This window comes from Ambystoma mexicanum, chromosome 4p, assembly GCF_040938575.1.
Source record: "Ambystoma mexicanum isolate Mex_15411 chromosome 4p, UKY_AmexF1_1, whole genome shotgun sequence".
Taxonomy (NCBI): Eukaryota; Metazoa; Chordata; class Amphibia; order Caudata; family Ambystomatidae; genus Ambystoma; species Ambystoma mexicanum.
In genome coordinates this window covers 179669549-179685096 of record NC_090927.1, presented here as the reverse complement: position 1 = coordinate 179685096, position 15548 = coordinate 179669549, and the positions used below count along the sequence as shown (strand labels likewise).

At 46.6% G+C, this 15548-nt stretch overlaps 1 protein-coding gene across 4 annotated transcripts in view; it reads right to left on the bottom strand.

The window, feature by feature from the left end:
• Positions 1–1207: 1207 nt before the first annotated feature.
• The window catches only part of LOC138453113 (uncharacterized), a 547753-nt gene continuing 533412 nt past the window's right edge, over positions 1208–15548 (bottom strand). For all 4 annotated transcript variants that reach the window (XM_069605645.1, XM_069605646.1, XM_069605643.1 and 1 more), the window contains one exon: positions 1208–7310. In XM_069605645.1, coding sequence (XP_069461746.1) covers positions 7154–7310 — 157 coding nt within the window. In that variant the 3' untranslated portion in view covers positions 1208–7153. The remainder of the gene's footprint in view (positions 7311–15548) is intronic.

Genomic DNA, 15548 nt, shown 5'->3' with positions numbered 1-15548 from the left:
GCTAAGAAGCTTTAGATCTCTGCAGAAGGACATGGTTCATTCACTTCGTTTTCAGATTGTCCTTTTGAAAATCCCGGCCATTGCAATGTTTCATGTGCATCTACAGTGCCTGGAAGAATGAATTAAAAAATAAAATAAACAGAGCATCGCATTCTGCAACAATGTTTCCAATTGAGAGATTTTCTCAGTAGAACATCTAGCTACCAAAGCTGGGAAATTAATAGATTGGAGATATAGATTTTATTTTTTAGCAAATTACTTTTAGGGCATCTGGAGTATTTCTAGGACAATCCAGACCGTTCTCTGTCGATATGTTGAATAATACTGGGATGTCAATGGCAGCACTTTGTGAGCTGGTATCCAGATTATTCCATATGGCTACCTGGACAGAGAGGGATCTGATATTCAGCTGATTAACAGAAGTACAGGCGGTTTGAACAGTGCACGGTTGTCAAACTCCAGTCCTTGAGGGCAGGATCCATGTCAGATTTTCAGGATACCTCTCATTAATATTCATCAGATAAATTTGTATACACTGCTTCTAAATGTATGCAAATTCTTTCTCATGAAAATTAATGTGAGATATCCTATAAACCAAACAGGATTCAGGCCCTCGAGGCCTGGAGTTGGAGCAATAAGTCCCTTCAATCCAAATCTTGCAGCATCATGCAGCTTGGCCAGTTTCTTTGATGTAATCAATATTCTCTTGGATCCTCCATCTGGAAGCACTTCACAGAACTATGCCTGGGCCTTGACAGTACAATTCACTCCAGGTTTTCGGGATGCCACACAAAATACATTTGAATACAGAGAATCAAAATGGGATTGATTCACATAGTCGGTGGTTAGCCTAAAAACCTGATGTGGATTGGGTAATTGAGGTCCTGGATTGGAGAACTCTTCCTGGACATCAATGCATAATTCACAAATCTACATTAAGCAGACATAATAACATATGCATTTTATCAGAAGTATGAAGCGGCCTTAATATTTTGGTTTAAAATGCAAACACAAAATCCATGGCAGATAACACACTGGCCTCAGCCTTTGAATATCCCCCTCACTTTCGACTGCCCAATGAATTTTGCACATAATCTTAAATTGGTCCGGATCAAGTTTCCCTGCAGAGAATGCTGTTTGTGCTGAACAAAAGCAGAATGCAAATTAAACACATATTGAGCTTCTAAATGCAATTATATAAAAAGTATTTGCCTTTTGTGTAAATATTTATTTGCTTTTTAGACATATGAAAAAAAATGACTCCTTTGCACATACATTTACATTTACATACATGAACAGAAAATAGTCATCGATTATCTGCGATTCAATAGAGGCTGAAGAAGAGACTCCATGCATCCCTGTGTGCTTAGACATTTCAATGGAGCACATTTAAAGCATCTGCTATGTCTTTGTGGCCTAAAACAGATCCACCAAACATATGCCAGTGCCAAAAGTGCCTCATCTGGCAATGGACTGTATTCCTGCTGCCAAGGCACTCGGCAGAATTTCAACTTCGTTGGTGGCCACCGCCGTAAGGCGGAAGTATCCCATCTGTCCATTGGCCCTGCCAATGATCTCTTTCGTTATAACGTATGAGGTTTCATCTTACCCAATCAATGGACAATACTGACCTCATCCTACAATACATAACTGGAAGGACCTACCAAGTAATTCTCACTCTTCCGCTGTATCGATGTGCAACAATCTTACTAATATCTTGAATTGCACCCGGAATAGGGTGTTGTCCACAATGGGCATTGTCAACTATAAGTGCCCATTGATTGGTGTCCAGTAATAATATCGACTGGTAAAGTGTCAACTTAAAAAAATAAACAAATATATCGACCTAAAACAATGTTGACTGAATTCGAATGTTGGTGGCATTTTGGGGAGTTGGGGAGTGTTGGTAGATAAGCTAGTTCTTGGTCGTACCCTCAAAACTGGACAAAACGTGAATGGACGTCTGGTTGGTTTGGGGGGAATCCCAGAGTGAAATGTCTTTTGGGGTTGTATGTGTTTTGGAATGCCAAGAGTGGGTGAAGAGGGTGACAGGGGCTTAACAAATTATAAATGATTTCAAAAGTTCTAACACATTAGAATTTAAGAGCAAAAGAAGCCACTGGTGGTAGAAATATACATACTCAATATTGTTCTTGCCATTAGTTTTGTAGCATGTTTTCAAACGGAACAAGCAGAAGAATTGAGGTATGACAGAAAAGGTAGGATAAGACATTCTGCACTGTGTCGCTGCAAGCTTTCTGCTTGCTGTAACATACATCCTCCACATTGTTCCACACTGATCCATGGTATAGTTGAAGAGAGATACGTGGCAAACACCTTGCAGAGTTCAAGTCTCTTGATCAAAATATTGGCCATTTCCTTCACTCCTATCTCTTATGGTGCATAAGTCCATCATTTCAACCCCTGAGACGTGAACATGTCATATACACAAATTAGGTAATGTAGCCAACCAAGACTATCGATGAGCAAGAAACCGCCCTGGAGATCCTCTCATGATCCCCTGGGGCACATCAAACACACAAACGCTGTCCAGATACGCTGTCCAGATACGCTGTCCAGATATGCTATCCATATATGCTGTCCAGATACGCTGTCCAGATACGCTGTCCAGATGCGCTGTCCAGATGCGCTGTCCAGATACCCTGTCCAGAAATTCTATCCAGATACGCTGTCCAGATGCGCTATCCAGATATGCTGTCCAGATACGCTGTCGACATATGCTGCCCAGATACGCTGTGTGTTCGGAGGTGACCTCAAGCAGATAGATATAGTGATATACTGAGAAGCTATACATCATTCTGAAGGTGTAACAAAAAGACATATATAGAACTACTTTACATTGTACAAGTCTGAGTTGAATGTCTATAAATTGATTCCAGTTTTTCTTACAGTTAACAAAATATTGAAATTGATTGCAAAATGACATTTTCTCACCACTTAAGATTGAAAAATAAGAAAGCATACACTTTGCAGCTGGACTACAAATATGTACCTACGTCGATTCCTTGCTCAGTTGGCGGATGGTTTATAATAACTATATTTTCTTGACTCCCTGGTGAGGTAGAATGTTCTGAGCACCTTTTTCATCTAAGGAATTGCAAGCAGGTTTAAACTATCTGTGGTAGACCTGGGTCAACATCACCTATACGTTCCAAGTTCTCCCTGTCGTAGGACTGCCTGTGAGTGTGGGAGTAGTCTCCCACCAGCAATGGGATCCCAATGGCCAAAAACACTAAAGGCTTTCATCATATTATCTTGAGTCAACCACTCCGGTATCTCAAACTTACAGCATAGGACAAGACTAGCAAGATGTTGGTGGGCTCTGCACAGACACAGATCCATCTGCATTTGCATAGACTATTGGAAAGGTCACGTGATTACTTATAGTTCTGAGGACTATAGCTCAGGCAGGATGTTTGCATTGCATATGCAAAGCAAGCATCTACCATGCCCTGTGACCAAGTAGCTACGTTGTAGTGCGACCTAGTAGCTACGTTGCCGTGCGACCAAGTACCTACGTTGGAAGAGGACAAAGACATCTTAGAAGCCTGGATCTATATGTGGCAAAAGATTAGGGGATGAGGTATCAAACTCTTTTGCACTGGAATGTCACTGTTCTTGCAGCACCCAGAGGTCTACAGGGACGGGATCTGTTCGGCTGATTACAATGGGTTCTTCCAGCTAAATTTCAGGGATTCCAAGTAAAAATATTTTTAAAATTCACCCTGTCACTAATCACCTACACATTCAGATTCCTAGTGTTTTGAAGGTAAAAAAGATGGCCAAAGTGGCTATTTGGAAGTAAGTAAATATATTAACAATTTGGGGTCTCACAAATTCCAACAACTATGAAGGAAAATGCTAAGAGGTGAATCTGAGTAAATGGAAGCCTCCCTTCTTCCAAACCAGCTTCAGGACCTGGAAGCTCTTAACATTGCTTAATTGCTAAGATGATTGGATTGGCCTTGTGTTCAGTGGGATCTTTTTGATTGGCTCTGTACCAAGTAGGGACCTCTTATGTTGGCTGTGGGTGTAGAAGGAAACCTTTACGATAGCTACTTGTCCACCAGCCGGCCTCTTTAGCTGGGCATGGTATGCCTTGCCAGTCTGCTGCAAGGTCCAGAGAAAGATCTTTCCACGATTCTTTCCTCCGCTTAGGTCAAGACCTTTCTTGCACATTGCATCCTGCCCGTGTAACCGAACACCACACTCGGAGTGGCCCAAGTGTGGCTGTGCATGAAGCATTGTAGGAAAGCTGTGCTCACCAAAAGATAGAAAATATAGTCAGATCAGTTGCGCCAAATAGGACATGACACATAGGAAAGGCAACCATGATTTTCATTGGACGGCAAGGTTACACTTTGAGGATTCCTACTTTAATTAGTTTTTTTGAAAAGCTGTGATCATTGTAGTGGGAGAATGGGACAAGACCCTCCCCCAAACTCATCCAGACCATGGCCTAGAGGATCACGGCCCTGACACCCCCCACGAGACGAGTTAGTCTATTTACCAGATGATAAAATACCCTGGTTCAGAAACTTACACATAAGAGGAGCATGCCCACCAGCACGCCAAGCTCAAGCAGACGCCTGCGACATGAGTGAGCTCGACTAAGAACAACAGCCACAAGTATCCACATCGTTAGAGATGCCATAACGACATAGCCAACAGACTAGAACACATGTGCCACCATGCACACAGGTCACTCACACGCCAACCTACACAAAGAACATACTCAGTGCTATGACGTAGGTGACTGACACACCCACTGACGTGCAGCGTTGTTTTTTTTTTACATAGGCCTTTTTACAGCACCGCAGAAACGCAAGATGCCGAAGAGCTCGTGTACATGCTTGCTGACGCTTCTTCCACCACCCATCCCTATGACGACACCACTATATATATCTAATGCTGCGTGTGACACTCTGTCGCCCCGCGATCTCCATGCTATGGATTATGTACCGCCACCCATGAACTAGACCCGAGTAGGCCGCAAGCAAGAGTCCCAACGCAGGAGCCTCGCAATGAAAATCCTCTCAGAACAAGAGTACAAGTGCTGACCATGCAGGACGAGCCCCCAGCGAGAGCTCACAGCCAAGGCCACGATGTTGCAACTCTCATGCCGCAAGCCCAGTGCCAAGGTTACACCTGCAAGTGCCAAGCCCTCAGAGACAAAATACAAATCTAATGCTCATAATTCAGCTCCAGCTACGGTCTCTCCACATGTGACCAAGCCGAACTGACAAGGTGCCAAGCTCACGAGACAGGAAGCCGCCAGGGTCCCACATCTGGGACACACGTTGCAACAACGAAGCGGCAAGATGGACACCTACAGCGATGGGAAAGACCTGACCACAAGCCCATGATCGGACCTGTCCATCGTCTGCACAAACACATAGTTGCACATTGTTGCTAATGGCAGGTACACCGCGAGTTGGGAACGGCAATGGTCCCAGGCTTGGGGCTCACAGGAGAACCAATCAGAATACAGGGGGGCTTATTACTGACGCCATTACTCTTAGCCAATCACCAAGGGTCCCTCTGTAACAATTCTATAGTAACAACTGCTAGGGACAACCCAAGCGTACCACCTGACCCATCCTCAACCACTAATATTTCTTTCCATATGTTACCTATACTAGCCCTACCACTCAGGGAACCAATCCAGAGTGGCGAAAAAAGGGCCTGCAAGTCCCACTACGGGTGAGAGACCCCTCGGATGCATACGAACCGAGACTCAGCCCTGCCGTTATTATAATAAACTGCAGTACCGCCATGCTTCTTGTGTGTGTCTCATACTCCTTTTGGGAACACGGGAGGAGTTGGGGCCTCCCCAGCCTAGAGGTCCGCGGACGGCTCTGCCGGCCCCGGGAGTATCACCCTGACACCCTACTCAAATAAATCATGTGAACTGAAAAAACATCTGCAATATAAAAACTACTTCGGCATGCACTGGGTTTAGTCATGCAAGCCTCTGGAAATGTGTGTTGTTTTGGCCTTTTAAACAATTGCTGACAGTAGGATTAGAGACTCCGGTCTGATTATAAAAATACTCACACATAAAGAGTTTCTTGATTTAGAATAAATGTAATACCATTAAAAAGGTTGGAGGAGGGAGATCTGGAGGATGTCTATCATAAGGGGAAAGGAGACACCCTTTTGAAGCAATTCTTTATAGAACTTTATTCACGTGACCCATCTGGGGTCATGGAAGACTGCAGCATTAGATGAATTCCTTGAGTATGCGCAGAGCAATGATTTTCAAGGGCCATAACGTTGACAATGGCCTGTAAAGCCAGCCATCAAGCTTTATTATGGTCAATAGACCTCATTACCTCATTACAAGGTTGCCGGTCCGGTAACAATGGTACCGGTAAGCTTGCCGGTACAGTTGTTACCGGACCGGCAAACACTGTAGTGTGGCTCTAAGGTGTAGGTATCCTCATCTTATATGTCTTATGCTGCAAGTCATCCAACTATTTAGGACTTTGTGGACTCACCCTATGCATGGCCATGCCTCAGTGGTCTTCCAGGAGACTGAATTAGAAGGATTGTGAAGAACATTTATGAGGGTTAATGAGCGCCCCAGTGAAGATTGATGTCTGAAAGGTGCAAGAAATTAATCTGTTGAAATAGTTGTGCATGTGTAAGATATAGTCAAATTCTAACCATCTGATCAAATTACTTTGATACATTGATTTGTTTTACACTAAATCTCTTTTAGTGAATTGTTAACAATCATTTCAGACCTGTGTGCATTAAGCATGTAGATGCCCGCAATGGATTCTTTATGCCACAAATACCCTTATCTATTTCCTAGGAGATGGTAGTTCTTCAGGTTGGGTAAGTATGAACCCAGGGGTCACACTGTATACTGCATGACATTGTAGATTCTCTGATCTTGGATAAATCACCAGCACGCTAACAAGTACCCAGGAGGCGTGCAGCACAGGAAGTATATCCAAGGAAGTTCAAGTAACCGACTTGGTTGCAGGTGTGCAAATGTCCCATTCAACAGGAGATCACGCTCCAGCATTAGTGTGATACTCCGAAGGATGATGCATGTTACGGGCCTCCACCGTCCGCCCTTGTACAGCTATTTTCAGCGGGGCGTCCTGCGCATCCACCATGCTCAGGATTTCACGGCGCTCCTGTGGACCAAGGACATGGACTTCTTGAAATGTTGGGTCAGAAGCACATCCAGGTCCTGTGAGGTGCTGTCCAGCTGCTGGGCAAGGCGTCGGTTTAGTCGAAGCATATGATCCATCATCACAAAACCTTTGTTGAGCCTAGAAGTTTAGGAGAGAACGGGAGAGTTTAGCATTAGAAAGCAAGAACATTTGCTCTATTGGCCATAAACATGGCAATATGGCAACGCATCATAGGTAAACACATGTTAGGCCCTCTAAAAAAGGTCTGGCAACACAGTAGTGAGTTAATTTAATAATTTATTTCTTTAAGTTGAGGAATTCCCAGGTGAGAAATATGGACACGTTCGAAGCACAATGTTCATTATGCATTCATCCAAAAAATATACTGTCAAAAAAACATAGATCAAACCGAATAAGAGCAAAAGTGGATAGAAAGATCCAGAACATTACAATGTTGATAATACTTGATATACTCCTGAGGAAGGCCAGTATCACACTCATAGTACCTCAACCCTCTAAAGGAAAATTATCTTAGGACCATGATGGCCTGTATAAAAGAGGATCCCCTGCAGTGCCTTATTATTTTTTTTTGCCATTGTTTGCCGAACTCGTTTGCCTGAAAAAAAATCAGAGAAATATATGCAGGGGTAAGGGCATAAAAGGGCCACAGCGGGGTGAGCAATAGGGGATTAATAATAGGGGAGGAGTGGTTGGGCGGAGCCCAAGAAAAACAAAATTTAAAAATGTGATGTTTTTTTCGGGCAACATTTTTTCAAACAAATGGGCACTGAATGGCATTACGTTTTTTTAAAGTAATTACACGGTTTGAATATATGCTTGAAACACTTACGCCAGCAGCTGAGACCGGGTGGCTCATTCCAGTGTAATTGTCTTACCTGCCATTTGTTCATGTGATTGCCAGATGATCGTTTGCAGGGGATACACGTTTTTTGGTGTTTGCAAACATTTTGCACCGCTATGGTTCTCTGCACATATATGGGTTTTTGATGGGTCAGGGGATCCATGTTTTTGGTGCCTGCGGACTTTTTGCACCGCTATTGTTCTCTGCACATATATGCGCTTTCGATGGGTCAGGGGATCCATGTTTTTGGTGCCTGCGGACTTTTTGCACCGCTATGGTTCTCTGCACATATATGCGCTTTCGATGGGTCAGGGGATCCATGTTTTTGGTGCCTGCGGACTTTTTGCACCGCTATGGTTCTCTGCACATATATGGCCTTTCGATGGGTCAGGGGATCCATTTTTTTGGTGCCTGCAGACTTTTTGCACCGCTATGGTTCTCTGCACATATATGGCCTTTCGATGGGTCAGGGGATCCATGTTTTTGGTGCCTGCAGACTTTTTGCACCGCTATGGTTCTCTGCACATATATGGGCTTTCGATGGGTCAGGGGATCCATGTTTTTGGTGCCTGCAGACTTTTTGCACCGCTATGGTTCTCTGCACATACATGCGCTTTCGATGGGTCAGGGGATCCATGTTTTTGGTGCCTGCAGACTTTTTGCACCGCTATGGTTCTCTGCACATACATGCGCTTTCGATGGGTCAGGGGATCCATGTTTTTGGTGCCTGCAGACTTTTTGCACCGCTATGGTTCTCTGCACATACATGCGCTTTCGATGGGTCAGGGGATCCATGTTTTTGGTGCCTGCAGACTTTTTGCACCGCTATGTTTCTCTGCACATATATGGGCTTTCGATGGGTCAGGGGATCCATGTTTTTGTGTCTGCAGACTTTTTGCACCGCTATTGTTCTCTGCACATATATGCGCTTTCGATGGGTCAGGGGATCCATGTTTTTGGTGCCTGCAGACTTTTTACACCGCTATGGATCTCTGCACATATATGGGCTTTCGATGGGTCAGGGATCCATGTTTTTGGTGTCTGCAGACTTTTTGCACCGCTATGGTTCTCTGCACATATATGGGCTTTCGATGGGTCAGGGGAACCATGTTTTTGGTGCCTGCAGACTTTTTGCACCGCTATTGTTCTCTGCACACATATGGGCTTTCGATGGGTCAGGGGATCCATGTTTTTGGTGCCCGCAGACTTTTTGCACCGCTATTGTTCTCTGCACATATATGCGCTTTCGATGGATCTGGGGAACCATGTTTTTGGTGCCTGCAGACTTTTTACACCGCTATGGTTCTCTGCACATATATGGGCTTTCGATGGGTCAGGGGATCCATGTTTTTGTGTCTGCAGACTTTTTGCACCGCTATTGTTATCTGCACATACATGCGCTTTCGATGGGTCAGGGGATCCATGTTTTTGGTGCCTGCAGACTTTTTGCACCGCTATGGTTCTCTGCACATATATGGGCTTTCGATGGGTCAGGGGATCCATGTTTTTGGTGTCTGCAGACTTTTTGCACCGCTATGGTTCTCTGCACATATATGGGCTTTCGATGGGTCAGGGGAACCATGTTTTTGGTGCCTGCAGATTTTTTGCACCGCTATTGTTCTCTGCACACATATGGGCTTTCGATGGGTCAGGGGATCCATGTTTTTGGTGCCCGCAGACTTTTTGCACCGCTATGGTTCTCTGCACATATATGCGCTTTCGATGGGTCAGGGGATCCATGTTTTTGGTGCCCGCAGACTTTTTACACCGCTATGGTTCTCTGCACATATATGGGCTTTCGATGGGTCAGGGGATCCTTGTTTTTGGTGTCTGCAGACTTTTTGCACCGCTATGGTTCTCTGCACATATATGGGCTTTCGATGGGTCAGGGGAAGCATGTTTTTGGTGCCTGCAGACTTTTTGCACCGCTATTGTTCTCTGCACACATATGGGCTTTCGATGGGTCAGGGGATCCATGTTTTTGGTGCCCGCAGTCTTTTTGCACTGCTATTGTTCTCTGCACACATATGCGCTTTCGATGGGTCCGGGGAACCATGTTTTTGGTGCCTGCAGACGTTTTACACCGCTATGGTTCTCTGCACATATATGGGCTTTCGATGGGTCAGGGGATCCATGTTTTTGTGTCTGCAGACTTTTTGCACCGCTATTGTTCTCTGCACATATATGCGCTTTCAATGGGTCAGGGGATCCATGTTTTTGTGTCTGCAGACTTTTTGCATCGCTATTGTTCTCTGCACATATATGCGCTTTCGATGGGTCAGGGGATCCATGTTTTTGGTGCCTGCAGACTTTTTGCACCGCTATGTTTCTCTGCACATATATGGGCTTTCGATGGGTCAGGGGATCCATGTTTTTGGTGTCTGCAGACTTTTTGCACCGCTATGGTTCTCTGCACAAATATGGGCTTTCGATGGGTTAGGGGAACCATGTTTTTGGTGCCTGCAGACTTTTTGCACTGCTATTGGTCTCTGCACACATATGGGCTTTCGATGGGTCAGGGGATCCATGTTTTTGGTGCCCGCAGACTTTTTGCACCGCTATTGTTCTCTGCACACATATGGGCTTTCGATGGGTTGCACCGCTATTGTTCTCTGCACACATATGGGCTTTCGATGGGTCAGGGGATCCATGTTTTCGGCGCCCGCAGACTTTTTGCACCGCTATTGTTCTCTGCACATATATGCGCTTTCGATGGGTCAGGGGAACCATGTTTTTGGTGCCTGCAGACTTATTACACCGCTATGGTTCTCTGCACATATATGCGCTTTCGATGGGTCAGGGGATCCATGTTTTTGTGTCTGCAGACTTTTTGCACCGCTATGGTTCTCTGCACATATATGCCCTTTCGATGGGTCAGGGGATCCATGCTTTTGGTGCCTGCAGACTTTTTACACCGATATGGTTCTCTGCACATATATGGGCTTTCGATGGGTCAGGGGATCCATGTTTTCGGCGCCCGCAGACTTTTTGCACCGCTATTGTTCTCTGCACATATATGCGCTTTCGATGGGTCAGGGGAGCCATGTTTTTGGTGCCTGCAGACTTTTTACACCGCTATGGTTCTCTGCACATATATGCGCTTTCGATGGGTCAGGGGATCCATGTTTTTGTGTCTGCAGACTTTTTGCACCGCTATGGTTCTCTGCACATATATGCCCTTTCGATGGGTCAGGGGATCCATGTTTTTGTGTCTGCAGACTTTTTGCACCGCTATGGTTCTCTGCACATATATGCCCTTTCGATGGGTCAGGGGATCCATGCTTTTGGTGCCTGCAGACTTTTTACACCGATATGGTTCTCTGCACATATATGGGCTTTCGATGGGTCAGGGGATCCATGTTTTTGTGTCTGCAGACTTTTTGCACCGCTATGGTTCTCTGCACATATATGGGCTTTCGATGGGTCAGGGGATCCATGTTTTTGGTGTCTGCAGACTTTTTGCACCGCTATGGTGTCTCCGCACATATATGGGCTTTCGATGGGTCAGGGGAACCATGTTTTTGGTGCCTGCAGACTTTTTGCACCGCTATTGTTCTCTGCACACATATGGGCTTTCGATGGGTCAGGGGATCCATGTTTTCGGCGCCTGCAGACTTTTTGCGCCGCTATTGTTCGCGGCACATATATGCGCTTTCGATGGGTCAGGGGAACCATGTTTTTGGCGCCTGCAGACTTTTTACACCGCTATGGTTCTCTGCACATATATGCGCTTTCGATGGGTCAGGGGATCCATGTTTTTGTGTCTGCAGACTTTTTGCACCGCTATGGTTCTCTGCACATATATGCCCTTTCGATGGGTCAGGGGATCCATGCTTTTGGTGCCTGCAGACTTTTTACACCGATATGGTTCTCTGCACATATATGGGCTTTCGATGGGTCAGGGGATCCATGTTTTTGGTGTCTGCAGACTTTTTGCACCGCTATGGTTCTCTGCACACATATGGGCTTTCGATGGGTCAGGGGAACCATGTTTTTGGTGCCTGCAGACTTTTTACACCGCTATGGTTCTCTGCACATATATGCACTTTCGATGGGTCAGGGGATCCATGTTTTTGGTGCCTGCAGACTTTTTACACCGCTATGGTTCTCTGCACATATATGGGCTTTCGATGGGTCAGGGGATCCATGTTTTTGGTGTCTGCAGACTTTTTGCACCGATATGGTTCTCTGCACATATATGGGATTTCGATGGGTCAGGGGAACCATGTTTTTGGTGCCTGCAGACTTTTTGCACCGCTATGGTTCTCTGCACACATATGCGCTTTCGATGGGTCAGGGGATCCATGTTTTTGTGTCTGCAGACTTTTTGTACCGCTATTGTTCTCTGCACATATATGCGCTTTCGATGGGTCAGGGGATCAATGTTTTTGGTACCTGCAGACTTTTTACACCGCTATGGTTCTCTGCACATATATGGGCTTTCGATGGGTCAGGGGATCCATGTTTTTTGTGTCTGCAGACTTTTTGCACCGATATGGTTCTCTGCACATATATGGGCTTTCGATGGGTCGGGGGAACCATGTTTTTGGTGCCTGCAGACTTTTTGCACCGCTATTGTTCTCTGCACACATATGGGCTTTCGATGGGTCAGGGGATCCATGTTTTTGGTGCCTGCAGACTTTTTACACCGCTATGGTTCTCTGCACATATATGGCCTTTCGATGGGTCAGGGGATCCATGTTTTTGGTGTCTGCAGACTTTTTGCACCGATATGGTTCTCTGCACATATATGCGCTTTCGATGGGTGCAGACATTTATTTCTCTGGTGGCACCTGGTTGTAATGGTTTACTGCTTCAAAGCTCGCTGGTTACGCAAGTCCATTAAGAGTGCAGCATGCATTCAAGTGGAACAGTGGCACTACATGCACATCCCACTGTGTCAATCACTGGCTTGGGACCTCGCCCGGGTCAAGGGCAACATTATTTTAGGTAGGTTTGGTCATGATCACTGTACCTACCGCACGGTTCTGTTCAGTGCTGCACCGGATATTTGCAGTGAATGACATGCTGGTATGTGTGTGGCCGCCGTGTCATACATTTGCGTTCACCACGTTGCTTCGAACATGGAGATAGCTAAGGGGCAATGGTTTGCCTCAACGCAGAGCAACACAACTTTGCATGTTACAAAGATGAATTCATCACAGTGAAAGGGGCCTGTTGCGAGGCACATTCGGACGAGCTCCAGTACATGGGTCAGAAACGCATGACTTTGAACTGTATTGGAGGGCGGTTGTTATGAAAAACTTTTGTGTTACTAAGTGCTCTTGGTTATTTTTCTGAGCACGGTGCATGCCGAACTTCCTAGGTTAAATGGCGGAGTCGTACGCATTTCCGAATGGCCCGATGGCGGGTGGATGTTTTCATTGCCATTGTGGCGAGGTCTTCGGCGTGCGCGACAGAAATGCACTACGGAGATGTCTTTAGGTGTGCTGCTTTAGACAGTGGTTAAAGGATAGTATCTAAGGTTGGGGGATGTGATTGGGTAATTGCTCAGAGCTGATTCGATGTGGGTACAATACATACACCATACATGATGCTGACGACGGGAAAGACCCAAAGAAAATGGAGAAGGCAGCATGTTAACCGCTGGAGGGTCCTCACACAACTTGTTCCCCTCCCCCTGGGAAAGGAGAGGGGGCGGAACGGCGCCAAATCACCCGGAAGCCCGCGAAGGGCAAAACAAAGGAAAGGGGCGGAGCGAGCCCCTTTATAATCAGCAGGGTACGACTGCAGAGACATCTCGCTGCTGCAGTAGGACCCTGCAGACTCGCCATGCTGGAAGAAGGATTTCGTTTTGAGCGCCAAAGACAAGATGGGTTTTCTTTGGTTCCAGCCCCTATGCCGGATGTGTTGCGGTCGTTCCAGCTGAAGGAGTTTACAGCGTTCGAGGCAAAGGGAGAACCAGATTCCAACAGGCTTTCGGGGGCAGTCGTGTAGGAAGCGGTTGCGTTGAGCATCAAGAGGGAGAGAAGGTACGGAGAGAGCCGAAAGGAAAGTTGTTAGAAGGGGTTGTGGATAATGGTAGTGAGCCGGGCGTACGGAGTGGAAAGTGTGTACTTTTAGCTTCCATTATTTTATGAATGGGCACACACTGAATTGTAGGCGGGCTCTTGGCTGCATTGTTGTAGAAGTTCACGTGGTTGTCGGGCTGTTTGCCCAAGGGCATTATGGTATTCGCAGTTCCAACTCTCAGTCGCCAGGCAGGGGATACAGTGGTGCGGGGAACTGTGTTTTATCCAAGCAGGTTGAAAGCCGGCAGGCCTGGGGTCAAATTACCCTCCCCCCCATCAGGTAGGCCAACAGCGGGGACTCCTGCTGCAGTCTTGCTAGCCCAGTTTCATTAGGTCTGGGACCCCCCCCCCCGTTTCACCCCACGTGGCTGGGGTCTGTTCATAGTAATGTGGCCTCTTAAAATTCCCCTCCCCCCGTTGTTGCACAAATAACCGGGCGGGGAGTGGGGTCCACTCAGTCCAGGCCTTGGGACGGCCAGGTCAATGGGTTAATGGGCTCCTCCTTTTTGCTCCATGGTTTACTGTGACCACAGCCAAGCACCCACCTTGTCCACGAGGCAGTTGCCGGAATAGGGGAACTAGGTCCTGTCGCGTTCACATAAGTTGCGCTGAGGGCGCGACTGTCAGATACAGGGTTTCACAGGTCTAGAAGGGGGACGGATGGGGGCATAGAGGTGCCGCTGGCCAGAGGCGTGCTAGGGGGCGGGCTAAAGCCCCTGGTCTCTTGGTTGTATCCCCGGATAGAATCTCAGGAGCTACGACCAAAAGACTCCCCCCAGTCCTGACAGTTCTGACAATAGCATAGCCCGGGGTCCTTTTCCAGCCTGGTAACACTCATGCCGCCGGCGCCATGGGAAAGGAGCCCCCGGTGGCAAATGGCTATTCGCTTCTCCGGGTAGAATAATAACGAAAGAGGAGTTGTTTGACACTAGGAGGAGGCAGATTGTGCATCTAAAAGATTCTTCGTTATTCGGCAATAATGTGCAGTAACACTACTGGATCACAGAGGGCAGGTTAAACGACAGGAGGGGGGAGGAATAAGCCGTGGCACAGGCGATTTACCAATCAAACGACTACTTGGCTTAGGCTAACTGATGCATATTAATAAGCAGGCACCAGGCTGGACGGTTCAACAAACAGCAGGTAGTTAAGTGAGCTGGGGCAGGGTCCCGACCCCATGGGTTCAGGTTGGACATGGAAGCCTGAGGTGAAAAGAGTTTAAGTGCAGTTACAGGTCCCCAGGCCACATGGGGCATTGGTGTAACTTAGGCATCTGCATGATAGCAGGCTGGTAATTTATTCCAGGGGACACCTTACCGGGAGGAGAGGTCGTCCGAGTACGGCTTGACTAGGTGAGTGCCTGTGGGGGACTGGCAGTACCCACAAGGTTGTAATTGGCCCTTGGTTATAGGCAGCGGTGGCAGGAGCCTATCGGGAAACAATAGTGGCCTGGAATATGATTTGCAGGTAAGCCCTGATCAA